Source organism: Cibotium barometz, chromosome 63 (assembly GCF_041138505.1).
Source record: "Cibotium barometz isolate CiBa-2024 chromosome 63, ASM4113850v1, whole genome shotgun sequence".
In the NCBI taxonomy this organism is placed as follows: domain Eukaryota; kingdom Viridiplantae; phylum Streptophyta; class Polypodiopsida; order Cyatheales; family Cibotiaceae; genus Cibotium; species Cibotium barometz.
In genome coordinates, this window is record NC_141108.1 from 29,911,288 (window position 1) to 29,939,226 (window position 27,939).

Here is a 27,939-nt window from a genome sequence, read left to right on the forward strand (position 1 = left end):
AAGGATGTTTGCCAACCCTGTCAAATGGGTGCGCTTCCCATTCCCACATTATGCTACTCATCGTGCTTTGGGAATCCTCAAGTTGATTCATTTCGACTTAAGTGGCCAATCCCCAACCCCTTCCTTGAATGGATCTCTCTACTACATGCTAATTGTTGATGATTATTCAAGGTACATGTGGGCATATTTCCTAAAGCATAAATCCGACGCTTTCCAATACTTTTCCACATGAGTTCTGTTAGTCACTAATCAAATGGGCGTCTCAATTGGGATTGCTCGTAGTGACAATGGTGGTGAATTTATTTCCCACCAATTTACTAAGGTCTTACAAGATCAGGGCATTTCAACGCCAACTCACCTCCACTAACTCTCCCTCACAAAATGGAGTGGTCGAGCACAAGAACCGAACTGTGATGGATATGGCACACTCCATGCTTTTTGGAGCAGAGCTGCCTGAACGCCTTTGGTCAGAATCGGTCAACATTGCGGTGTACCTTCTGAACCGTTGCCCCACGGTCGTTGTTCCCCACAAGACTCCATTTGAGGCATTTTTTGGCAAAAAGCTAACCGTTTCCCATTTCCGTATCTTTGGCTATCGTGCATACACTCTCACTCCGAATGACACAAGGGGCAAGCTTGAGCCAAGGAGTGAGTTGCTCATTTTTGTGGGCTACTCTTCTGAATCAAAAGCTTACAAAGTTTTTGATCCAAGATCAAACAAAGTCTTTGTTCGTCGAGACGTCGTCTTCAATAAGTGAGATTTACTTCGCCTTCCGCTACCCATACCAACTGAACAAGAATCTCAGACTGTGCCACATGAACCCCCCCCATCAGTCACCTACAACTTCGCCTCTTGAGGAGGCTTCGTCCTCCCAACAGCCACCCAGGGACCCTTTACCTTGTTAGTATCAACAAACCATGCATGATTCTGGCATGCTTCCCCATGATACCCCTTTCGATGGTCCTTGTCGGTCCACCAGATTCGCTCCTTGTGCCTCATTCGCTTCTGTCTTTTCCACAGACTATGTGGCGCATGATGAGCCAACATCGTGGAAAGATGCTATCAAACTTCCATCCTGGAAACAGGCTATGGAACTTGAACTCGAAAGCATTGACCGTAATGGCACGTGGTCCCTTGTGGATCACCCTCGTCATAAGGTCATTGGAACCAAATGGATCTTCCGCACCAAATTTAAAGCCGATGGTACCTTGGACAAATACAAAGCCCGGCTTGTTGTGCAAGGCTTAAGGCCGTCATCACCAACAACTGGAGGTATTTAAAAAACTCAACTTTGCAAAAAAAAGCTCTACAAAATAAAGAGCTGAGGCAGGGAAGGCATAGGCTATGTACAGTTATTTTGCATGAGAGCAGCTTTGAAGAAAATTTGAACTCTTAAAAACCCAATGGTGGGTAGAAGTCAAGAAATTAAGATACATGTGCAGTTGTTTTATCTTCGTTGATGGTTAAGAAGCTTGATAGCAAACGCAAAAATGAGCCAGAAGAGCAATACGAAACCCACAAGCACTATTACACATACTCCCAGTAGTTCATGACTGAAGCCAAAGCTCTCATGAATAAAATCTCGCACACTCATTTTTTGCCCCGAGGAAGTTGTCAACTTTGTTGTTACATCACCCAATTGGGAAGCAACAAGACCATGAAGAGTCCAGGCTACAGGGCAGATATAGTAGAACCAAGCCCACCATCCAGGCATTCTCTGCAATTGACAAGTGACAATGTGAAGTCTTGACTCAAACACTGTAATGCTTGCAATAAAAGGATAGCCCTTATTTTTAGCAAAAGCTTCTATCACTAAGTTCTTACAGGTTGTGGAATGAGAAATCCTGAAAAAAGGTTCCATATGGAAAAGAATGCTGATGAAACAACTGCTGCTATCTGCTGTGATGGTGATAAGCCAACAGCCATCATTCCGTAGAAGGTGAAGTATGTAAATGTTAGAAACATGAACAGCATGTAGTAGAAAAATTTTCCTGCAAGATTGTCCCTTAGTGAGTCCATGTTGGCAGTTTGGAGACAGAAATTGGTAGCTTTATAATCATTATGCAATTGAGGATTGGGTATTTACCTGCAGTCCATTCAAAGTTAATCATGGAGTAAGTGATGACGCCGTACAATACTGTTTGCAGGAGGATGTAAGGAATCTCTATCAAGCCCTGGAAAATCACAACAATGGTAGAATTTAAACTGAATCTATCTGACCGCAATCGCTATAAAAAGGTTTTAGCATAAGGATTGAATTTATCTGATGCCTGCTACATGACGGACCACAATTGAAGTCTTGCTGATTTCCAAACATGGCCTCAGCTGTTTGGTAGCTAACAGTTGTACCTGAGCAATAGCATATGGAAGAGCAGCGTACATTTCCGCTGCACGTTCTCTGTAGTAAACTGAACGTTCAACAGCAACAATGGGTTGCACAGAGGATGCATTGTTGACACCAAGAAACAGGACTGAGGCGTAAAGAGCCCCCATTACATTGGATAGGTCTTGCTGTGTTTGTCTGCCATAATCTTGTAAGGGATGAGTCACTCACAACTTGATAAACAATATGTAAACATGACTTATTGTGTAATTACTCTGATTGGAGCGAAATGCACATTGAAGATCTCAGAAGTGAAATGAGACAAACCTCTTTGAGCCCAAGTCCCAGAATATTGTGCCAAAAAGCAAGGCACAGACTGTAGTGAAGAAAAAACGAACAACATTGTAATGTGGGCTTCGCCAATATGTTAAATGCTGCTTCCAGAGGCATGCTATGAGCTGGGTCCAAGGGGTTTCAGCATACATAGTCGAGAACTCTAAATCTTTTTGACCAATATCTGGGATACTTAACTGCTCTATCAAAGCTTCATTGTTTCTGCAAGTAATTATATGGAATATTTTATTAACTGTTTGTTTGATTGAGTATTGCAGCAGTGACTGCATGGATGGAATGTTCACGAACTTGAATAAAGAATTCGCTTATATCCTACTTGTAAAGATCAGAGTTTATGTAAATGTCTGCAAAGTCCCTCCCAATGTCTTCCTCAGCATAAGGTGTACTTATTTCAAACATCCACGTGGCTGGATTTTGACCATCTTTTATAGGAGACACCCCATGAATAGCCTGCAATCATGTTGAGATTTAAGGTTACAGAACACTTTAACAAAGTTAATCAATTAAGTCAGTACGGTGAATAGGGTGACTATCTTGATGTTTTGAACAAAATAGAAAACCTGGAAATAGTCTATCATCAAGCTTGAATTTTTTCCAAGAGGTCCACCATAGATAATTTGGCCACCGCGCTTCATAAGTATGAGCTGCACATGCACCTCATGAGTTTCACATCAATCTTATCTAGTTAGCTTTTGATCTTCTAGCTGCTTAATTGATTAGGTTAGTGTGCGTGCAGGCTTGTGTCAAGTTACCAGTAAATATCTTTTACTGAACCTATGATTTAAGTTCTTATTTATACTGTAGGGGAAAACAATAAAATTTTGTAGTACTCATTTCAAACTTCTGACTCCAAACACACAAGTACCTCTTAAACATGAAAGCCTTTAAGATAGTCTGTGCTTTGTTGAGTTTTTATGCTGGTTTTGGACTCTAGAAGGCTGCTGAATTGTGTTCATAGGTGGCAAAAGGCTGAGAGAGGGGATGAAACTTTTAAACATGCCATGAAACCTGCCTTCTACCTTCTCCCCAGTTTATCATTCAGCTTGGGTTGATAAAGGGACAAAGGCCTTTGCCTAGCATTGAGGTTTCCCATCATAAATGTGCACCTAAGTTACATGTGTATTTGGCATATGTTCTTTTATCAAATAGGGCTCACAAATGGCCAAACTCATCTACTTTCTTATAGTTACCAAGCAGTATGGCACATATATCGATGCTGTGGATGATGCATGTCACAACTGGTGTCCCAACTAGTATTGTAAATATATGCATTTTTTCATCCAAAACAAGACTACAAGCTTTTTTTACATATATGCATTTTTCAAATTCTTAAAAACATAGTAGTCACATCTGGTGATTTGACATTAAAACCGTTAGAAGAGGTGCTTATCTGTATTTTTGTGCCCCCGGAAAATTAAAGCTACCATTGAAGGCCTCTTAATGATGCATTGGTTGTGTCAATCTGATGTGTTTTTTTTTAAAATCTGTGATCAGCAAGGGTCATAAAGATACATTATACCCTGATAAGTCATTTGAGCATTGCTTGGTCGCTACTTGTTACAAAGTGGGAGTACTAGGTCCTGCTAATGAGCAATGGGTGACAGAATGTGTGTGTATATAAAGGTTTATTTTAAGGTCCATTTCTACAAGGGAAGCAGTAAGTGGAAACATATAAAATGCCATTTGTATGGACAAATTAACATCTCTGCCAAGAGTCTTGGAACGCGTTCTCCCAAGGCTGAGATGCCTAAACCGGGTGGAACGTGCATGGGGGAACGATTTGGCATGGGAACGGCCAGGGGAACGTGGGGGAACGGTTTCATGGAACGTTTGGCTGCCGTTCCCCCTTTGGGGAACGTTTTTTATGTTTGGCCAAGAAAAAAAAAAAAAGAGAAAAAGTGTACCTGTTGTTGCGAGCCGCCTGTGGATATCCTTGAAAGACGTACCCTATTGTCGCCTGCCCGCATACTTCCTAGGCCTGTGCGGCGTGCGTACTTGATAGCTCTGAGTCACGAGTGGGCTCCTCTCTCGAGTCTCTTTAGACTTCGACTCCTACTTTCCAAGGCAAGGCAGCAAGGCTACTTACTTTTCCCTCTCTCTTTCTCTCTCGTTCCCCCTCGTTCTCGTTCCCCTTGTGGCCCGTTCCCGTTCCCCTGATGGGGCTTTCGTCCCGTTCCCGTTCCCGTTCTATTGCTACTATGGTCCCCATAGGGTGTGAATTAGATCAAGGCAGATAGTGTGCGACTGGTCTCGGGGGGTAGGGGGCCTCGCCTCCCCCATGGTCTCAATGCAGTTTGTTTGCCAAATGTGCCAGGCCGCCAAGCTACAAATGAGCTCCCAGCGCTGGCATCTGCCAGTCTCGGGGGTCCATTGTGGCACGGGGGTTGTGGCTGCTGACACCACTGAAATGCGGCGGTGCAAGAGCACAAGGGCTAAGCCTCCTCGGTGGTCCTCATAGAATAGCGCTGGGCTGGCCTCTGCCTTCCAGGTAAATGGCCCAGGTAACTGTGCGGACAGTGGCCAGGTCGGAGGTAAAAAGGCGAAGAATGCGATGCCAGACCTGTTGGGCCATCGGGCAATCCCAAATGTCATACTGAGTCATCAGGGCGGATGCATCTACGACACACTACTGGCCGTCCTGAGATAGTGAGCCATGTGCCCGCAAGGCTACGGTGAGCAAGCTATGCGATGCCAGACCTGTTGGGCCATCGGGCAGTCCCAAATGTCATCCTGAGTCATCAGGGCGGATGCATCTACGACACACTACTGGCCGTCCTGAGATTGTGAGCCATGTGCCCACCGCAAGGCTACGGTGAGCAAGCAACCATAAGAAATGGGAAACCTTGCAGGGGCAGAAGCTGTGGCAGAGGCGCTGCCAGAATTCTTTGAGGAAGGTGGTTGGTATCCCCTGAGCTTGCTAGTGAGGGGAGGTGGTAGGGGTACTGCCCATCTGCTGCAAAAGGATCCGCTGGTGCAATTGGGCCAAGTACCTCGAAGAAGGTGATTTATTTTATTTATTTATTTATTTTTTTTTTGGGGGGGGGGGTTTGGTTTGCGCGCAGGAGGGGGGTTCGTCTGCAGAGGCGGTGAGGTCTTGCCAACTCCACTTGTTGTAGTCCCACTTGATATGTACCTGGGGTTTGTTCTCCCAAAGCCGGCAGTGTCAAGATGCAATGCCCATGTGCCATTTCCGCCTGTCGGCCCCCAATCTGGACTCTCTGGAGGGAGGTGGGGGTAGTGCCATCAAAGAGCTGTCGTGAGCAGATGAGGATGTCGTGGGGACAAACCTCCATGGTAATCAATGGGAGGCCTCCCACCAAATCGAGTATCATAATAGAAACCCGTGTCTTGGAGAAGGGAGCCTTCCAAGCATTGTTCGGATGGTTGGCAGGGGGGAGGGGGGGGGGGTGAATCGATGTCGCGGAACATGGTGGAAGTGCCATGCAAGCTATAAAGCCCCCATAGGACCACTTGATACACAAGCTGAACCCACAAGGTTAGAACATATAGAAGGGTGCACACTGCATGCAAACTCACCTCTCAACCGTAGATTCCATAAGGAATCTCCCTTGAGCCAGGGGCTAGGGTTCCACTCCCCACAGGCCAAGCCAGTCAGCCGTGGCATCCCATACCACTAGAGCCTATCCTAAGGGACCTTCAGCAAGACCGCCTTTGAACCGCCATGTCCATGGAGGAGTCCAGTCCAAGCACAGACCATCAGCCAAGTACTCTGACTAAATGAATTACAATAACCCATAAGTCACTTATAGAGTGACTACTACTGCTATAAATAGTAATCCAACTATAAATAGCCAGTAACCATGGATTGTCACTAACAATGAACCCTAGCCACTTGTAACTTGCGTGTGGCCTTTCCCTAATCCGAGGGCTTTTTCCAACCCTGACCAGATTTGGCCCTAATCTCGAGGATTAGTGTTAGGTACATAACATACTTCCCCTCCTAAGACGTTCTCTCTCTAGGAAACAGCAACTGTCTCCCAAGTCGAGGCCTCCTCCGCCCTATCTTTCCACTTGATCTTATACTCAAGGATCAACTTATTCCTAAGCTTCCTCTCCTTGAAACCTCTCCTTGAAATCCAATATAAGCTCTGGCTCATGTGGAACAAAGGATGAGTCCTTAACCTCTACCAATTCTTAAGGTGTAACTACATTATCCTCAGCTCCAAGTTTCTCCTTGAGTCTACTTACATGAAAAAGTGGATGAACTTTTATGTTAAGAGGCAATTCTAATTTATAAGCCACCTCACCAATCCTTTTGGTGATATAGTTACTAGAGATCTAGGTTGGTAACTGTACATGAGTATAAATGGACTATAACCAGTAGCCGAATGTTTAGAACTATTGAAGACAAACTCGACCATTGGAGTCGCTTGGAGACGTATGCGCGAAGCATATCCTCTAGAACCTGATTCACCCTCTCCGTTTGCCCATTGGACAGAGGATGATCAGAGGGACTCTTACTCAGCGTAATCTCCAATCTTTGGAAAAGTAGCTGCCAAAAGTGTCCAGAAAACTTGGAGTTCCTATCACTCACTATGTCACAAGGCAATCTATACAATATGAACAACCGCTCAACAAACTTTTGAGCCAAATCAGTTGCTCTAAAGGTTGACCTTGTAGGTACAAACCTTGCCATCTTTGTTAGTCTGTTGATCACCACCCATGGAAATACTTTGTTGATACATGGCAATCCGACAATAAAATCCATGGTAATACTTTTCCACTTCCCAAAAGCAATCTCTAGAGGATGCAACAACCCTCTAACTCTAAGACGCTCAGCCTTACTTACCTGACATTGATGACATTTCACCACATAGTCTTGGACTTCTACCTTCATCTTAGGCCAATAAAACATCTGTTTTACTAAATCATAATAAGTTCGATGTACACCCGGATGACCTGCTGTAGGAGAGTCATGATATTCATAAAGAATCTTTCTCCTAATCTCAGCATAATCCGGTACATAGACTCTGTTCTGGATCAAGTACTGACTACCAGCTACCCGAACAGGTCCCTGAGTCTTGGTCTAAAATAAGGGAGCTCCCTGCGTGAACCTATTGCATATTGACTGAAATTCCCATTGGTCTAACACAGTCCTTTCATGGAGTCGTACAAGTCAACACTAATCTCAATGAAACTCAAAAGATTCACCTCTCCAATCCGACTCAAAGCATCTGCAACCCAGTTTAGACTGCCCTTCTATTAGTGAATCTCCATATTAATTTCTTGCGTAAGCTCTATCCACCATGCGTTCCTCTCTCTCAACTCGGGTCTATCACAAATGTACTTGATCGACTCATGGTCAGTCAAGACAACAAATTTGCATCCATATAAATCATGTCTCCAAATTTTCAATGCGTGTATTACTGCATACAACTCTTTCTTCTGAGTATGCCACCTGACTAGGCTATCATCAAGCTTCTTGCTTTTAAGTGCCACAGGTCAGTCTCCTTCGAATAAAGCAACCCCTATTGCATAATCACTGGCGTCAGTCTCAACTAGAAATGGTTGACCAAGATCCGATAAGAGGCTAAAATAGGTGCTTCCTTCACCTTAAGCTTGAGAGTCTGGTGGAAAGACTTCTCAAGCCTCTCATTCCAAGTAATAGGACTATTGGACTTATGTCCCCGTCCTCCAAGAAGGTTCGTGAAGGGGAACAGTCAGATTCGAATACTCCTTCACCAAGTTGTTTTTAAGAAAGACAAGGAATCCCAACAGTGCCTGAAGTTGCCTCACTGTTCAAGGAACTGGTCAATCCAACACCTTTTGGATCCACTCAAGATCAATGCTCATACCATCCTGAGAAATCGGATGACCTAGATACGTAAGCTCCTAGAAGGACTCACACTTAGAGAGTTTAGCATAGAGTTCATCATCTTTGCTGAAAAGTAGATGGAGCATTCATGAGCCCAAAAGGTAATATGAGAAACTCGTAATGGCCTTATTGCGTACGAAAGCCTGTCTTAAAGACATCCTCCTCAGATATACGTATCTAGTGATAACCAATACAAGGGTCAATGGAGTCTTGTCAATAGTTGAAGAAAAAGAGTCATTAAGAATTGCTTGAACCAAAGGCTAACACTTCAACACGTTGAACGCCAATTGATTGTAGATCTCTGTTTGTGGGTGGACTCATTGGAAAAAATCAATTTAGTGCCAAAATTATCAAACAATGCCCTCCAAAAATTATTGGTGAACTGGGCATCATGATTTGATACAATGGTCCTAGGTATGCCACCAATTGGTGGGTACCAATGCCGGATGAACAATTTTGCAACATCTTCGGTTGTAATATTAGCGCTACAAGAACTAAGCATAACAAATTTGCTAAAACGATCAATAATCATCAAACACTGCGTGTTATGCTTACCCGGAGTCCGGACTAGAGACAAATTCATCAAAAAACCATAGATATATCTTGGAAAGGTTTTTCGAGAATCTGCAATGGTCGTAACAAACTTGCTTACACGTCCCGCCTCATTTTGGGCCAATAGAAGTGTCTCTCTATCTTCTCAATATTGAGTTCATGCGCCTCTGACCACCAGAGTGATCATCATGGGCGTCATGGAGAAGAGTTTCCCGAAATGGCCTCAAGACACAAAGTCAACTTTTGTAGAAAAGCCAACAATACCATATCAAGAAATGGCATGGTCATGTGGCATCCAATGACTGTTCCCACTGAGTACGGGATTCCTCAAAATCCGCGTACTTGTGCTTCATCTTGTCGGGGCTTGTATTGGCGAGATCCATCCGTGTGGATTAGATGTAGGAAACAATTCCTTTCTTGCTCAATGCATTGTCCTCTGTATTGGCCTTGCCTGGGAGGTACTCGATCATGCCACCGAATTAATGGAAGATTTGGCTCCAGTGGTGCTATGCCAGTCACTTCCATTGTGCACTTGGCATCGTGTGAAGCCAGCGCAATTCTTAATGATTAGTGTGAACCTCAAAGCCGCGTATAGGAAATGTTTCCAATCTTTCAGGGCATGGATCAGGGCAAGGAGAGACGATGCCAGCGCAATGCTTGATGATCAATGTGAACCTCAAAGCCGCCCCCCTATAGGAAATGTTTCCAATGTTTCAGGGCCAGGATCAGGGCACGTTCTTCTCTATAGTGAGCAGCTTAGGAGACATGTAAGTTGTTACAACCCCACGGATTCCAAACACAAAACACAAGTGATTAGTACAAAACCCTTGAGATCGCAACCGTAGGTTATATGCTTCGAACCATCTCCAAGCCAAGGGCTACAGTTTGACTCCCATAGATCCATGCTAGTTTGTCCCATAGAGGCCTTTGGCATGCTGATCCATGCTCTGCCAGATGTGTGGCTGGAGTCTTGACCCAATAGTGAGGTTATGACAATAATAACCTGTGTGTGTGTGTGGTAGCTACCTGCAGCAAGCACTTCCAAGTCCTACAACTCAACATTTGGTATCAAAGCTGCACACCAGCAGTTCAGCTTCAGCAGCTCGTCACCAGCCACATAGAGCACCCGTTGCAGAGCCGAGTGCCACCTTTACTGTCGGTTCAGAGTAGCGCCACGGCCCGGAGCTAGTGATGCCACTTTAGAGCCGTCGCTGCCTAACCAGGTGGCACTAGTGGGGTGTGGGGTGGGTTGATGGGTGCGCATAGGGGGCTCATGCAGCTCGCTAGCTCTCTAGCTATATGAGCAACATAACCAGTTACATTTCTTACTGAATCAATTCTTCCGTCAGCATTCGAGCATTACATGTGCTAGCAATGGACAACCTACAAATTTCTTGCTGGTTTTTGTTAGAAAGAGCACACAGCGCTGCTGTATCTGCTTGAGCCTTTGTTTGGATTGTTTCGGAAAGGTCACTAGATTAAAATATTTAATTAGCAAATGCTCTATAGGTTTTACTAGAACTGTGCAGTTTGACAGGCTCAACAATATGAGCACTCCACATAAGGCATTGTAAGCACACAGGAGTGCACTTATGATAAAACTAAGGTAGGTATCATATGATACATGAGAGTCTGAGACAGAATAAATTCACATGCCAAAAAAACTTTAGAACATGTATTTAGAAAAGAGCTTGCAGAAACTGCACATACCTCATCAAAAGACTCAAAAATGTCAATACTTGGTTGGTGAATGGTGCAGACAACAGTTCTTCCTGTATCAACTGTATTTCGAACAGTGCGCATGACTATAGCTGCTGCTCGAGCATCCAAACCTGAAGTTGGCTCATCCATAAAAATTATGGATGGATTTGCAACAAGTTCCACAGCAATGGTCAGGCGCTTTCGCTGTTCAGTTGAAAGCCCGCTGGTTCCTGGAAGTCCAACTAATGCATATCTCAGAGAATCCAACTCAACCAACTTCATGACCTCTTCAACAAAAACCTGCAGTGTGAGAGCACAACCATTTTATGCATGTAGTCATCGTTCTTCAAGCCTATGATATTCATTTGCAAAGAAGACTTTGCTTTTAATTCATGGTAACGTCGTCTTTGCTTAGTGATACATTATTCCCCCCTCTTTCTAATGTTTTTGGTCACTTGCAGGAGGAGAAAATTTATCTATCTATGCATGCGCGCATGTGCAGATATATGCTCCATGCAAACATAGGCACATGTGCACATGTGTGTGCCCCTGTATGCACAGTGACGAGATGGTTAGGTACACTATTCTTATGTGTCAAGTATGTTTTTTGATTCTTGTATTCATATGTGCCTGCGCTTACACTTTAACAGCATTGATGCTTTTGTTTAAAAGCTGTGAGGAAGTTGTCATTCGGCTCTTTATCTTTGATGTCTTCACTTTAGTCAAGAAATCAGGCCATACTGCTAGTGAGAAATTAAACCTAGGCCTTCATCTATTCTTGTAATTATTTTCTACAGAATTGTCTCTTGGTGGAACATAGCACTCCTCTCAAGGCAAGCACCCCCTTTGATGGGCGTGTTGATGAATACCACTTTTGAACTTTTCTCACACAATGGGTTGGATGTAAAAAAGGCAACTTGCGATTGAACCAGGCTAGCTTAAACTTTGAGTTTTTGAGGGGTCCTTCAACAAAACTCAAGGAGTCCTGCCTGGTTTGTTGTTTACTCCAGCAAATTTACTCAAGACTTTTGCTTAGGTCTAACAAACCGTCGGTAGCAACTCTTTAGGTCCTGCTAGTGTCTTTGGTGCCGTTCACCTCCCTCCCCCCCAAAATAAAAAATAAAAAATAAAAAATAATATTGAGTCCCCTGGGCTTTAGCCTTGTGGTTTGAGCTTAGAACTCCCAAAAAGGTGGTCTTGGGTTCAAATCCTAGGGATATCATATTCTCCCTCATATTCTCCCTTAGCGGGGCTTCATGTGCTGCTTGTGCATTTCATGCAGGTGGGCATGAGGGTTGCCAAATCCACACATCAAGTTACTGACGACTTGTCGTCTGGTTGTAAACCTTGTCTAGGACGATCGATTGGTAACAACAAGCTATGTTGCTCTGGATCCGAGGAATTGGAGCAATGCATTCTCAAAACATGGTCTTCATCTCAATGCAGGGTGTCTCTTTCCAACCATTCAAGTGGCTCGTGCATGTGTGGCAAGTCCTGACAGCCTAGCCTGCCCACTGCCTAAAAATGGCAAATATTTGGAAGGGTGCTACCCCTTTGTGGTACTCCAGGATGTGTGTATGAGGTGCTAGCCCACGTCCCCACCTACCATAAAAAGAGATGTGAGTTGTTTAATAAAATAATAAATACAGAAGGTGCCAAAAGGTATATTAACAGGGATAGAAAATTCGTAAGAGCTGGAGCTGCACTGGCGTTTGACTGTTGCCCCCATCCCACCCTCCTGCACCCTCCGTATATCTGCCCCCACCCCACCAAACCATAGCTCAGGGATCGACAATTTGTAAGAGCTGGAGATCCCCTGGTGCTTGACTGTTGCTCCCCTCAACCTTCCCATTCCCCCTCCCTCCTGCGCCCTCTGTGTATCTGTTCCCCCCCAAACCATTGCTCACCTTCCAGCCCATGTCCGCCTCCTCCTAAGCCCTGCCATCCAGCCCTCCTTTGCGCCTTAGCCGCCGGCCTTCTCCTTGCCCTCCATCCATTCCACCTGCTGCTTGGCCCTCGCCTGCTTCCTTCCTGCATCCCGCCTTTCTGTTCCCCATCCGCCCTTTTCCCTTGAGCCTTCCTTCGTCCCCCTGCCCTTTTTCGTGTCTCTTCTTGCCACATCTTTCCACCTGCCCGTCTCCCTTCCGCCGCCTGCCCCATTTTTCCAGCCCCCCTTTTTTGCCTTAGTCCTTCCGTGCCTCTGCCCTTCCGCATCCGCCCCCTCCTTGGCAGTTTTCAGCATCCGGTAGCAGTTCTTTTGGTGAGAGTTGGCCTTCTTTGGCCTTCACCCCTTCAAGAGGACTTCGTGGCCGCCGCTCCGTCATCCCCAACCAAGGCTGCCGTCCCTTACCCATCTTTTTCCAAAGCGGACCTCCAGCTCCTCGCATCGACAATCACCTCCCTAGAGGCCTCCACCTTGTTTTGCAAGATTGTGGGTAGCTGCCCGGCACGCAGACAGCTCAGGGATCTTTTGCAGGTTGGCCTCATCGGAGAGCCAGGAAAGATTACTTCTATTCATCCTCTTGGTGGCACATCAACATACCTATCAAGAGATGTAAGGAAAGATCTTTTACCATGCATCCGATGCATAGATCAACTGGTACATGTGAACCGGCCTCGGTCTTCAGATGAAACCAAAGGGCGGTACGAAACAAACACTCGCACACAAAACACTTCAACACCTTTGAGGACCAAGAAAAGGAAAATAAATAGGGGGAGCTAGAGTGCTCTTGCAAACAGTACACGGACACCGATTGGGCCCAAAACGTAGTGGTGCCCCTTGCGGTATTTCTTTAATTGAGAGAGCTTTGATTACAGTAAGGCTGGAAAATCAGCCGTCACAGTAGAATTCCTGAAGCCTGCAAAGTCCCTGCATCATGGCTTCATATCAACTCGACATATCCCCAAACAAGTCCAGCCATTGTTCACATCAAAAGACTCTCACACATTGAGTCTGCATACAGAAGCTTTCTCCCATGATCAGGGCTGCCACAACCATCCATAGCCTCTCACCCTATGAACAGCATCACACCATGATACATCAAGTGCTTCTGCATCACAACACAGACTCCCAAACTATCTCCCAAAATAGAACTCGCATCACAACACAGCATACCATACAGTCGACACACTTGTACCAACCCTCTCTACCTTCCAAGGATACTATCCATCTCTGTCATGGATTCCCTGTCCCCTATCTAATTAGTAGCAAGACTGTACCAAACATGTGTCCCCTCCTGTGACCGTTGCCTGCATGTGACCTATCTCCTGGAGAACCATAAACATGTTTCCTCGAGAAACCTACGACCTGTTTCCACGTGAAACCCTTAGGCATGTTTCCCTTTGAAACCTTTGTCCAGTTTCCATACAAAACCATTCACAGCACCATTCAACAACAGTGCCAACAACGTTCCCTCATGAAACATCTGGAAACATAGAGATGCCCATAACTGTAGGTCCCTTTGTTCCTTTCCAGCAAGAAGAAAACAATCTGCTCCATGAGCATGCAACCATGCGAGCTTGCATCACTCCTATGCCAAGGAACACATTCTGTTGACCTGTACTTGCAATCGAAAACCCAAGCACATAGCTGAATTTGCTGCCAAACAAAAACAGCCCATAAAAAGTCCCTGGAATCCACTCTCCAAGCTTCCAAACCCCTCCTCCCAAAAGAGAGAGAGAAAGTAAAACGCATGGGCAAGGCTGCTGTCCAACCCGACGCTTCCTACTGTCCAGCCCTGCCAGTCCTCAAAGAGAGAGAGAGAACATGCTCAATCCAGCCCCGCCTCCTAGCAAGAGAGAGAGAGAGACATGGCAGTTCAGCCCGCCGGTCTGTTGCACAAAAGAAAGGGCTGTAACATGGAGAAGCTTCGGGAGAGAATCGGTAACTTCAATGCTCAAAAATCAGCACACTTTTCGCGACGCAATTAACGCACAAAACTGAATGAAAATGTGCAGAAAATAGAGAGAGAGAGGGAGAGAGAAGAGGACACAGTATTGGGTCCCAAATACCCTCTGCAGGGCCCCCACCACGAATGGTGTTTTTGCTTTATTAGAATGATGTAAATCTAAAAGAAAATATAGAAAAACTTGACCTTTCTTGGCTGAGAAATCTCTGCCCTTGACTTGCAGTCCACCCCTTTGCGTTAGCAATCCCTTGGCTGTCCTGGCCCTTTGGTTGCTTGAGCTGTTGGTGAATTATGAGATAACACAAATGGTTTATGGCTCACCTATTTATACTACTCCATAAAAGCAGTCGGCCAGCATTATATCCAGTCGGCCAATATAGTTTTTGTCTCACGACTGTAAATCAGCATTAAATGCTGAATAATTCAGATGAAAAGCTACGCTTTTCTCCATGGCTGGCTGGGCATCATGCACCTGATTCTCTAGGGACGGGCACTGAATTCCCTCTGTTTTGAGGGCTGGGCAGCCTGTGTGGGCTGCCCCACACTTGCCCTACAGCGATCAAACACTAGATGTGCTGTCAGCTGCCCTTGGCATGCCCCTAGGGCTGTCCTACAGCCCTTCCATGGCTGGTGCGTTCAGCCAAGGCCTTCCTGGCCCTCATGGGGTTGTTTTCACACTATCCCCATGCCCACACAATGACTTGGGGTAGCCCTATGGGCTGGCCCCTTTTCCTAAAAGTAAACCCTAACTATCTGCACAATGATCTGGCATCCGGTACCATACCAGATACACAGAATCACTGACATCATTCCAAAGGGAAACTCACAGCGCGGACTGGCACTGTTTCATGTGCAGGACAGTGCACACCTGACCTTGGACTCCTATGCAAGACAATGCACACCTGACCTCGGACGACAAGGATGGATCCCTGGCTGACTCGTCCCGAACTGGCTCACATGGGACCAGTTTACCATCCCAGGTCCAGCACCTTCTGTACAGATATGTCGACGTGGCATCCAAGTCCGGGATGCACGTGACAAGGGCCCTGTGTATGCTGCTATCTGACTTGTAGTAGCAAGAGAGGGAGAGAGAAGCCCGTGGGTGAGCCTGCTGAACTGTACGCTGCCTGCAGTCTGCCCGCCTGTGCTCCCTGCTAAGCTATGTGTTGCCTGCAGTCTGTCCGCCGCCCTCCAAGGGAGAGGGGGAGAGAGAGAGAGAGAGAGAGAGCGCTTCAGTCCTGTGCGCCCTGCTGACCAACCGTCAAAGAGAAAAGCACACCTCCCTATGCTGCAGCCCAACAAGCCCTCCAATCTCCTCTCGAAAAAGCATACCCTGAAGATGCAGCAGGCGCCTCCCAAAAAGCATGAGAGAGACGTGTCTCCCAAAAGTGGAGTAGCCTCCCAAATTAGCTTTTGGGCCACCAAAGGTTATAAAACCTTTTAAATTAAATTCTCTTTGTTCCCTTCACACTTGGGGTTGTCCACACATGGGTTTCTTTTTTAACTCCAAACTGATGCCATTCACACTGTCCACCATGTTCCCGTGCACACCTGCATACTGTCCAGAGAAAAAACACAGGGTTGTGACAATACAAGTCATGTGGATTTCGACTTTGCTATGTACCTGGGTACTAATAATGGATATCAGCTCCAGATCAGGAATAATTGAAGTAAAACGTTGGATGATGCCATCCGATATGCCAAGATTCTAAATCTAAGTCCAATGAATCGAAGTCCAATGAATCCAATTCCAAATCCAAATCCAAGTCCAAGTCCAAGTCCAAGTCGGGGTTGGGGTCCAAGCCTGGGACCCAAGCCCAAGCTTCATGCCCAACCTATATTTCCAAGTTCCATGGTTATGTCCAAGCTTTTCATGTTCCATGTCCAAGCTCTATGCCCAAGTTCTCCATGTCCAAGCTATATGTCCAAGTCCAAGAAACACTCGCTCATCCCATGAGTAATATCCACAACTCCTATAGCCTTGTCCATGAAGAAAACCATGGAAAAGCTCTTTCTCGCAAGAAAATTGATAGAAAACCAGTTTTAATGGTTTTTGGGCGATAAAAACATCCAAAAAGCAGTTTTTAGGGTTTTTGGAGCAGTTTTAGGGTTTTCAAAATTTTCATGCGTACAGGTCCGTTCAGCTCCGTACATGCATCCGTATTGCCCATGCATATGCCCATACAAGTCTAGGGCTGACCGTACATCTAAAAAGCATGTTGAAGAAGGTGTTGATGGCGAAGAAAAAGCTCTTCATGATCATAATGATGTCCACACATACTCCACGATCTCCTTCAATCTTCAATGATCTTGTTCATGGTACTACAAGAGAAGTCCAATCCTTTTTATACTTGTAAGAGACCTTGCTTTTTGCCAAAAAGCTTTCATGCTTTTGCCTTTTTAAGCTTTGCTTTTCTCTTTTTACTTTTATTAATAAAATATTACTCAACTTTTGGTGCTTTGCTTTTCTGGCTTTAAGGCCTTGCTTTTTGGCCTTAGAGCTGCTTTTTGAGAAAGCGCCTTTTAGCTTTTTGGTCTAGCTTAGTCTCCTCTTTCCAATGGTGCCCTAGGCTCACAGTCAACCCTTTTTGACTTTTTGCTTTTTCCCTGCTTTTTGACCAAGAATGGTGCTTTTCTTAATCAATCCTTATGGACCCTGTCCCCATGTCTTCTTCCACCTGTTTGGTGTCCGGGCATGGATTTCATCATGTGAAATAGAGCTAGGAGGACCAAATAGTTACAGAGGATCCCAACATAAACAAAAGTTTAAGCATGGGAAGACTTCACAGACTCTTCCAAAGACACCATAGTTTGAAGAAATCAAGGAAAGCGGAGCCGACCCTTCAGTACATTAAAGAGGGTCGGTACTTCACTTGTGGTCAACAAGGGCACATGAGGACTAGCTGCCAACAATTGAAGGGAAAGTTAAAGTCAAAGAGATCCCATGCGACCGAGGCTAAAGGTAAGATTACTTATGTATTTACTGTTGTTGCCTATCAAAGTTCCTTATTTACTATTGTTGCCGATCAAAGTTCTTGCAAGGGTTGTAGCTTTAATATGAACGTTTTTAGTCCTACGGACCTAATATGGATGTATGGGTCAGTCTTGGGAAAAGACTGCACACATTCTTTTTCGTCGTGCAATACACCCATCACCAAGGTAGGGTGAGTATACCAAATCAATGCCACCACAAGGGTGTTCTTTGTTTACAGCAAAAAAAAAAGCTTGAAGCCGAATGGAATGGAGTGTGTTGGTGGCGCATGAGCCTTGAAAATGATGAGCTCCGGCACCGCGCACAATAAAGCATACTTCTCTGTGTCCACACGCAACACAACATACGACCAGAGTAAGGGATTCATCTAGCGTAAGAATGGAAATTTCTTTTTTCCTTGTTTCAAGTCCAAGGTGAAATATTCCACAGATGTGGTCTAGAAAAACAAAATATTAACCAAAACAAGAAAGGATCGCGGAGAGAAATAGCCAAGAGAATGTAACTATTTGGCCCTCCTAGCTTCTTTTCACATGATGGAACACATGGACAGATTGATGAAAGCATGGAAACGGGCTTCATGAAGTTGGCACAAGAAAAAGCACCATTCTTGGTCAAAAAGAAAAAAAAAACAAAAAGTCAAACAAGGTTGACTACGAGCCAAGGGCACCATTGGGAAGAGGAGATTAAGCCGGACCAAAAAGCTGAAAAAGCGGCTCCAGGGTCAAAAAGCAAGGCCCTATAGCTAGAAAAGCAAAACAAAAACTTTTGACTAAAGTTAAGTAATATTTTACTATTAAAAAGACCAAAAGCAATGTATAAGGCAAAAGCATCACTTTTTGGCAAAAAAGCAGGGCTTCCCCAAGTATAAAAGAATCATGAGCCACTCTTGAGCATCAAGTTGAAGAAGAGCCTCTTCATCGTATTGCCATGTTCATTGAAGCATGGAGATCATCTTCTCCATCGTCATCTACTTATCACGAACCAAATCCTGGAATTTTTCATCGTTGCTCGCTGATTTCAGAGCCCTTCATCGGCTGCAGTGCCACGCCATCATTTGTCTATACAACTATATGGATCCGAACAGTCGTACGGAACTATACGGACTGAAAATTGCTCCAAAAACCCTAAAAACTATTTTTTGGAGGTTTTTATCGCCTGAAAACCATTAAAACAAGTTTTTGTTAGAAGTCATCTCCTGTCTTTACCAGACACCAGGGTCTCTGTTGTGGGTGTGCTCGCCCTTTGTAGGTGTTTTCTCATTTTTCCTCACTCCCAGTATTTTTCTTCCATTTTTCCCATTTATCTGTGGTTTGGGAGGCAGTCGTGAGCTGGCAGGTGCATCTTTTCTCTGGCTGACTGTACCCGACTTCTGTACAGTACTGACCGACTCCTGAATGCTGGCCGACTGGTCTTTAGGGCTGGTCGTGGAGTGTTGTGCCTGTCGGGTGTCTCTGGAGCAGGCCGACTGTTGCCTGGGGTCCATATATAATGGACCCCCACAGCCCCTTGTCATTTGTGTGTTGTATTGTATTCGGGATCTTTTTGTGTATATAGAGCAAAGTTACACACCTCTATCTCTCTCCTTCTCTTGTGCTTTTTTTCTGCACTGCGTTTGCTCTTGTGTTTTCCCAGATTTGGTCATCATCTCCGTTGCGTATTCTGACATGGTATCAGAGCCCTAGGCTCTTGATAGTTCTTGGGATTTGTGTGAGCAAGAGGGGGACTGTTGTGTTGCTGATTGGTGGACTGTTCGGGAAGAGGAATTTCTTCTTTGTTCCCACCCACCCACCCTTTTTGAGAGTACATCCCCGCAATGGCAGATTTGTTAGAGATGGCTGAGAGAGGCATGTGAAGATCCCTACAATCCCCACGTTCCCGGTGGACCGTAAGTTGGACGGGAACAACTACGGTATATGGAAGGTTATGATGGAGTCTGTTCTGGAGTCTTACGACCTTGTTGATTTCATCGTTGTTGGGGTTCCACGGCTGGAGGCAAGAGGAAGCGGAGTTACCGTCGGTTCATAAGGACCGGGAGGCACAGGCACAGTTGTGGGGTCGTGTCAACGCCAGGGTCCGTTCATTTATCTTCCTCAACTGCACACCGTAGGTAATCAATCATGTAAAGCATATGACGCTGGCCAAAGGTATATGGCAGCATTTGGCTTCTCTTTACAAGAAGGTATCGCCCATGAAGAGGATTTCCTTGGAAGTATAGATGTAGGTTATGAGCCCTGCAAAGTCGTCGACGATGCGGGAGAATATTTAACAAGCTGCAGGCTCTTCAGCAAGAAGTTCTCCAGGCTGGGAAGGAGATATCGTCAGAGGACATGGCCATAACGTTGCTGTCGCATTTGCCCTCTCAGTACTTAGCATTTTACTCGTCTTTGATTACCAGTGGCAGGCTCAGCACCATCACGTGGGAGGAGCTTGTGCCCATGGTCTTGGACCAGGAGGAACGATTCACGAACCCTCCACAAACCCTCCATAGGGCGGAGGTTCGGAGGCCTTAACTGGCCAACGGTCGAAAGGCCGTAACTCGGGCAAAGGGAAGGCTTCATCGGAGAAGTCTTTTGAGAAGAAGTCTGACGCTGACCGCGAGAAACTAAAGGCAGAGAGGACCTGTAATGATTGTGGCGAGAAAGGCCACTATTGGAGGCAATGTCCTAAGCGGAAGACCGAGAAGGGTGAAGATTCCTCAGCAACAATCATGAAGACTCCGGCTTTTGTGCACTTGGAGGTGATGGACACCAATGTTTCATTTTCTTCAGGCAGGGAGGAGGTTGGAGGACTCTCCGCAACGGATACTCGGGAGTGGATTCTAGACAGTGGTGCTTCCAGGCACATGACTCCTTCCCGTTCAGATTTATAGGATCTCTGCAGGTATTTTGGTCACATTCGTACTGGGGATACATCCACTATCCCAGTTCATAGCAAGGGCAGGTTGGAGATAGTTTCTGATGGTAGAGGGGGGAAGTTTTCCTCCCAAGTGTTATATGTTCCGTCACTTGGTTTTCATCTGTTGTCAGTGCATCAAGTTTGCAAGATTGGCGTACGGGTGGAGTTTGATGAGCATTTTGTTGCTCTTCGGGACAAGGCAACAGGCCAGGTAGTCTGGGAAGGCGGAGTGGAGAATGGAGTTTACAAGCTTTCAGCACTCTCTCCCAGGTCCTCAGGTTTGTGATGAGTGGCAGTCTGGTAATGGCCACTTAAGTGTGGATACGTTGCAGGTACAGGCTTTCCGGGACCAGACGGAGGATAGCTTGATGGCAGCAGTTGGCAGGAACTTTCGAGTACTGATGTTGGTGGTTCTTGTGTTCGTCAGTCAGAGGAAACTGAACAGGTAACTTATGCTCTGATGTCTCGTAGCATTCGGGACAAAGAAACTCCTGTAGATGAGGATGTTCTTTCCACAGGGACCTCTTGGAAAGCGAGGCAGGTGGCAGTTGATTACTTGCAACAGGAGGTGGATGTTGCGCACTCTCGAGGCTCTGTGGTTCCGGATTCAGAGGGGGTGTTTTACAGGTTTCAGAAGGCCTTACGTGGTCTTCAGCAGGTTTCTAGGACTTGGCTTTCTATCGTAACAGGTGTTGATCCTTGTGAGCAATGTGATGCCTTTTTGACTCAGAAGTAGAATGGTTCATTGATGACACCAGATTGGACGTGAGCTTCCTGATGAGGCGGTTGAGCTCAAGGTTGCAGATGACTCTTTGGGAGGCAGGATTGCGTATCTTGTGGTTTCTGCAGCATGCGACGGATCTTGGTCTCTTTTACACAAGAGGGGGATTGATGGATGGAGTCTGACTCCACGGTTGGAGTGACTCAGTTTGGGGAGGAGATCGAGACACGAGGAGATCTACTTCAAGCCTAGGAGCAGTTTTATGGAGCAATAAGAGGCAGTCATCTTTTGCCTTGTTATCGACGAGGCAGAGTACCGGGCTGCTTGTTATGCTTGTGAGGTGGTGAGGTTGCAGAGGTTGCATGGCAGGATTGGGCTTCCACTGGAGGAACCCATGGTCATCCAGAGACACTTTGTTCGTGAACAGATCGTTGCTGATGACATCTTGCTAGAGTTCTGTTCGACGGAGGTAGTACGGTGGACCTCTTCACGAAGTCGCTATCTCAGGATTTGCTCAGGCGGCACCCAAGCTCCCTGTGGTTGGTTTCACAGCCAGGAGCTGATAGGGGGTGTTAGAAGTCATCTCCTGTCTTTACCAGACACCAGGGCCTCTGTTGTGGGTGTGCCCACCCTTTGTAGGTGTTCTCATTTTTCCTCACTTCCCATATTTTTCTCCCATTTTTCCCATTTATCTGTGGCTTGGGGGGCAGTCGTGAGCTGGCAGGTGCACCTTTTCTCTACCCGACTTCTGTACAGTACTGGCCGACTCCTGGATGCTGGCCGATTCTTTAGGGCTGGTCGTGGAGTGTTGTGCCTGTCAGTTGCCTCTGGAGCAGGCCGCCTGCTGCCTGGGGTCCATATATAATGGACCCCCACAGCCCCTTGTCATTTGTGTGTTGTATTGTATCCGGGATCTTTTTGTGTATATAGAGCAGAGTTAAACGCCTCTATCTCTCTCCTTCTCTTGTGCTGTTTTTCTGCACTGCGTTTGCTTGTGTTCCCAGATTTGGTCATCATCTCCGTTGCGTATTTTGACAGTTTTATATCAGTTTTCTTGCGAGAAAGAGCTTTTTCATGGTTTTCTTCGTCAACGAGGCTATAAGAGTGGTGGAGATTACTCATGGGATGAGCGAGTGTTTCTTGGACTTGGATTTGGATCTGGGACTTGGACTTGGATATAAACTTGACTTGGACATTGGACTGGGACTTGGACTTGGATTCATTGGGTATTGGATGTGGTACTAGCCCAGTGAGAGATACTTGTGGATCATCCTCGTGGTGTGCTCAGCATTAGGGATCTCGTGCCTAGACATCGGCATCGACATCCACTTGGATATCCTACATCAGCAAATCTATTTGTTTTGTATTCATTGATTGTATTTTGATCCTTGCCAGCGTGCCCGTAGATTGTTCCTGAATAAATTCCTGAAAGGGGACGGGGCCTGCTCAGTGTGGTGTATTGTGCAAGATCCGTATTCCCCCCTCTATATCTAGGTTGAGTTCGGCCTCTAGTAGACGTTAATACAACTTTCTTTCTATTCCCGGCCTCTAGTAGACGTTAATACAGCTTTCTTTCTTTCTTTCTCTTCCCCTCTCTCTCTCTATATCTTTCTTTCTTGGATACGTGGTTGAGTCTATCACTGCACGTCCCGTTGGGCTTACAGAGTGAGGGATGGTTTTTCGATTTGTGTCTTCATGAATGCCAAGCTTGTGCAGAAGTTGGGAGTTGAGACGCAGCGAAGTGATCACCATTATCGTGTCGACATGCCGTCGAGCACACAGTTTTGGGATCGATGAGTTTAATTCAGTTAGTTTTGATGTAGGGGAGAGAGAGAGGCTTTAGAGAACATTAAGGCAGAGTTTGTCGATGTTTTTCCACTTGAGTTACCTCATGGTCTTTCGTCCAGTCGGTCGGCTAATCATAAGATTGATTGGTCTCAGCCTATGAGCATTTCCGTCCAATCAATCGGTTGATAATAAGATTGATTTAGTTCTAGAGTCCCAACCTATGAGCATTGGACGTCTTAAGACGAGATTTTGCACGCGGTATGGCCATTACGAGTTTCTTGTGTTACCTTTTGGGCTCACAAAAGCTCCTGCTACTTTCCAGTGGATGATGAATGATCTCTTTAGAGATTATTTAGGGAAATTCGTGGTTGTGTTTCTAGATGATATCTAGATACAGTCGTGCTCTGGAGGAGCATGTCAAAAGATCTTGTCACATGCAGAAGCTCTGGGAGTCTTATTTCAGTCCTAAACACCATCCTGGAACATGCTTGATATAGAAGATAGAGGAGAGAGAGATACTAATCTACGAATTAGGGATCTAATCCATCTAGGTTAGGGGGTCCCCAGATTAGGAATTAAGAGGTTGATACTTGGCTAGGGTTATTGGATTGATAAACCAAGCTTAATGGCCTATTATAGCAAGTTAGCTGTTTATGGTGTACTTATCACTATATAAGTGAGAGCTTGGGTTATTATGAGACATAGTTGTGCGGAATCGAGATGCACCACTGAAGGTATAGCTAGGGTTACTGGATTGATAAAACAAGCTTAATGGCCTATTATAGCAAGTTAGCTATTTATGGTGTACTTATCACTATATACGTGAGAGCTTGGGTTATTATTTATGGTGTACTTATCACTATATATGTGAGAGCTTGGGTTATTATGAGACATAGTTGTGCGGATGCACCACTGAAGGTTTGGCTTGGACCAAGAGAGTAGACATGCTCATGCCACGCACATGGAGAGTATGTAGGTTGGCATGTCAAAGGCCTAAAGGCAGGCTTCGGTGGTATGGGATGCCGAAGTTAGACACGAAACATTGTCTTTCGTGGATTGGTTACTATTTAGACAGCTTCCCTCAGAGGCCTAGGCGAGGAGCCTCACTGGGATACGAGACAGGGATAGACTTAGCCTTGACATCGAGTCTTCCACCCCCCCCCCAGAGTGGCTTACCCGATCTTGGACTCTCCTCCCCCGTAGTGGCTGGGAGTGTTCACTAGACATGACATACCTTTGGCAGTGCATGGTGCTGATGAGAGTTAAGCCTTCTATCAGACCTCGTGGTAGGCTTGTCAAAGCAGAGACCCCTTCTGAGGATCTTAGTTGCACTATGCAAAGAGTGTGGGTGATTGGTTTCCATGAGCATGGTTTGTACATCGACCCTCCACTGGCCAGGGTGACAGAGAGGTCTTTTGGCGGTTATGGTTATGGGAGGGCCACCCGCTCACGTGCCTTTAGTGGACCTAGGAGAGTGGCCATGGTGTTATCCCTTTGCAAGAGAGGAGGCTCCCAGCACCCCCTTCTTTGCGTACACACTTTGCATACACAGCACGACTGGGCCATAGGATTCAAATGCTTGAGATTGCCAGCAACAGTGGGGCTTTGGCAGTCTTAGGGTCTCCCTTGGTTTCTTTCAGATTTTTGGAAGAGGGTGTGGGACAGTTTTCAGCTGCGGAAGATTACACTCTTTCTGTGGTAGTTAGCCTAGGGGTCGGTACTTGGTTAGCCATTGGAGGTCGATCAACAGTCTATTTGAGGTATAGCCATCTACAGGACTCCCAGCGCCATTGCCTTTGGGATTGCCTGAAGGATTATAAGGTTGGTAGAGGATTGTCCACACCTTCACTATGGACCAGGCTCCCGCACAGTTACTTTGGGCACATTTGCCTGGGCCACCGAGGCTGAGGCAGCCATGGCATATGAGGAGGACGGCGGGGGATTGACACTGCAGGTTTCTCATCATCGGATCTTGACAGCTCCAGTTTGGGTTCCCTCTTCAGTCCACTGGACTCGAAGCTCCTGTCAGAGTGGAAGATTTGCAACAGTATTGCTGTGTGGCATATTTGGCGAGCTCGCTGTAGTGAGACCATCGAGGGCACCCCCACCGGAGTACACCCAGAGCATATGGCTCGATATCATTCACCCCCTATGTGGACATTGGGGAATGCTTCAAGGTGGCTCTGATCACATGCCGCAAGGGCTTCCTGCGGACTTGGCGTCATGGCCTGTTTCTTACTGACAGTGGTGGTGAGAACGTGGCATTATAGACGACCGGTCTGGTTGTTCCCCCATGTCTTTTTGGTAACAATGTGTGTTCTTGCAGGGAACTTTTGCACACTTGGCATAGGGAGGAGCCCTCTCTTCATCATGAATGCTGCTCCATTTGAAGGCCCTATGGTTGCTCATGTTACATGCCATGGAGGATTGCAATCTGCCACAAGGCCTTAGTCTTGGAGATAAATAGCAGCTTGTCAGCTCTGCATATGTAGAAGGCTCATTTTTTGAGCATGTCATTGGGTTCGAATACATTCCAAGTGGTTTTTTGATCAGATTATAAAGAAAGAGCACCTTTAAATTGCTCAGTGTAAACATTATCGAGAAAGCCTTAATCGATGAACGTTTTACGCACACGATGTCGTGATGCAGCCATGTCTTGATTGAAGAAGTTGAGAAAGCCTCAAAAGATGTGATTTCTACCCTTCATATGACTAGTTTTAAGATGTGATTTCTACCCTTCATATCACATCTTTTGAGAAAGCCTCAAAAGATGTGATTTCTACCCTTCATATGACTAGTTTTAATACTTCTTGGATGCCATTTCCACTATCACTCAGCCCGTTTTCAATCCCAAATATTATGTTTGTAGCATTTTAGATATAGATGTGCACCTGGCGGGCGCCATTGCCAGTTTCTTTGGGTAACCGCAGCCATGAAGAGTATACTAGAGATTCATGGACTGTAAGCTGTGGAGAATGAATATCTGTTTGCTCTACATAACCTGTCACACGAGCAAAAGTTTCTTGCTTTTTGGGATATCCGGAAATTCTTATATCTCCCTCAATATATCCACCTGTCTTTCTTCCAGCAAGCACATCCATCAAAGTGGTTTTTCCAGCACCACTGACACCTACAAGAGCAGTCAGAACACCTGGCCGAAACGCACCACTAACATTGCGTAGAAGCTGCAACCGGTCACTTTCTGCACCTTCATTTCTCATCTTCTGTCAGTAAATAGAAAAGTTAAAATAAGCAGTTCATACGTTGAATACTTAAGATGTAAGACAATTGTGCAAGCCAGGATTTAACTTACTGTAGGCATATCAACATAATAGCAAACATTATGGAATGTCAGGGAAAGGGGTTGAAAAGGTAATGTCATTCCTTTTCTTATACCATCTTGGCTTTTTGGTTGCAGGCCCGAAGTACCTATGGTATACTGCTCCTCTATAGCTTGCATGTTGCTGGCTGCAACAACAGAAGTTGCTAAAGTAAAAATATGATGCAATACATTTTTCAGCATTTCTTGTGTATCATATTTGGGTGCTAATTACCTTTGTCAGCTAATGCTCCATTTTCAACTCCACTGCCATTTAGTCCTTCCTCAGAGATTACAGCCTGAGGCTTTCCCAAGGCTGCAAAAATTCAGTCAAAATCAGCAGAAGCCTTTTAAGCTTTGTAATTAGGAAGGTATGCTTACAGTAGAACTTGAGTAAGGCTAAGTATGGAGAGTAGAACTTTTAACTTACGATTAAGATAACCAAGGGCCAATGTCACCAAAAAGTTGAACAGAAATGTGTAGCCAACAAGTACACCAGCAGCAATCCAATACCAATACCCTTCCTGCCTTAGTCCTCGTGATTCAAGAATATTCAAGTACAGAGGTCTATTTCCATTGAAACTCAACTATAATACAAAGTAGAATACAACATGAACATCAGTCGATGCTGCCAAAGAATCTCGTCTTGTTTAGCTGTTTCAAATCATATAACTAATGATAAAAATGTCAAATTTCAATTTATTACATTTGGAAAGAGAACAACCTTGTCCCATCGAGGTGAAAGAAACTCGTTAACTGCTATTGCATTCTGTGCATATGACAATGGGGAGATCCAAAATGCCCAGACCCACCATGGATGTATGCTGTCTGTTTCCAAAAAGTTAGTAGCGTATTGGATTTAGATGTAAAGAGATTGGAGTCAAGTTTAGTTGTCAGCTCAAGTTTTACTCAAGAAGTCTTTAAAAAACCAAAAGATATCCTTACCTTTCGAAAGAATAAACCCGCCAAGCAAGAACACAACAAGAAGTGCAAAAGATCCAAATGTATGTGCTACAACCATTGTCCTTCCAAGAGCACCAATAAGTCGAAAAAGGGCAATAGCCATCTGATGCATCAAAAAGAGCAAAAACATGTATCGGAAAAACCTACAAAAAAAGGTCATATTATTGCTTGCGTAAATTAGTGACAAAACAAAATGCTGCTGATATCGACATACAAATATCCAATAACGAGGGAAGCTTCACCAGTTTTTGCAAGAGTTTACCTTCCAGCTTCAGGTGCTAAACCAACAACATAGTAGACCATACATGACCAAATGATTGATTCCACAACAGAATAAGGAACCCGCAATATCCAACTTGGGATTGAGAAAGCCCAAGAAGGATAGAAAAGATTGTCCCTCTGTTTGTAAAGAACAGGGAGCCTTGAAACTGTAATTGTCATCTCGGATAAACCATTGAACATCATGTGCACCAAAGCAAAGAAAAGAGTGCTTAAGTAAAGAAATGCATTGGTTTCATCTGTTGGACTGAGCCTTGTACGGAGAAAGAGAGTTCCAGTGATGAATGCCACAAATCCAACCTGGCAT

The 27,939-nt window shown here is 45.3% G+C and overlaps 1 protein-coding gene and 1 long non-coding RNA gene across 3 annotated transcripts in view; one reads left to right on the forward strand and one right to left on the reverse strand.

Annotated features, from left to right (window-relative positions):
• The window catches only part of LOC147603928 (uncharacterized), a 42,135-nt gene extending 15,041 nt beyond the window's left edge, over positions 1-27,094 (forward strand). Inside the window, exons 2-4 of one of the 2 annotated variants that reach the window (XR_015265502.1) lie at positions 10,826-11,074; positions 11,229-11,358; positions 26,490-27,094. This is a non-coding gene — a long non-coding RNA (uncharacterized LOC147603928). The remainder of the gene's footprint in view (positions 1-10,825; positions 11,075-11,228; positions 11,359-26,489) is intronic. The other variant, XR_015265501.1, reaches the window with a different exon arrangement.
• LOC147603929 (ABC transporter G family member 31-like) lies at positions 1,428-27,939 on the reverse strand. Its single transcript, XM_086795880.1, has 15 exons — positions 27,616-27,939; positions 27,336-27,496; positions 27,115-27,218; positions 26,821-26,977; positions 26,626-26,706; positions 26,385-26,539; positions 25,963-26,295; positions 10,777-11,067; positions 3,239-3,322; positions 2,995-3,128; positions 2,652-2,879; positions 2,351-2,522; positions 2,088-2,175; positions 1,826-1,992; positions 1,428-1,718 (listed from the first exon to the last, which is right to left on the reverse strand). The coding sequence occupies exons 1-15, from the start codon at positions 27,816-27,818 to the stop codon at positions 1,449-1,451; spliced, it is 2,628 nt and encodes an 875-aa protein (XP_086652006.1). The 5' UTR covers positions 27,819-27,939; the 3' UTR covers positions 1,428-1,448.

Excerpts from the sequence above, each read along its gene's own strand:
- LOC147603929 (XM_086795880.1), bottom strand. The coding sequence starts at position 27,818 with ATGATGTTCAATGGTTTATCCGAGATGACAATTACAGTTTCAAGGCTC. Across the intron at positions 26,296-26,384 it reads ATTATGTTGATATGCCTACA|AAGATGAGAAATGAAGGTGC; the intron begins GTAAGTTAAATC and ends ATTTACTGACAG. Across the intron at positions 1,993-2,087 it reads TAACTTTGAATGGACTGCAG|GAAAATTTTTCTACTACATG; the intron begins GTAAATACCCAA and ends ACAATCTTGCAG.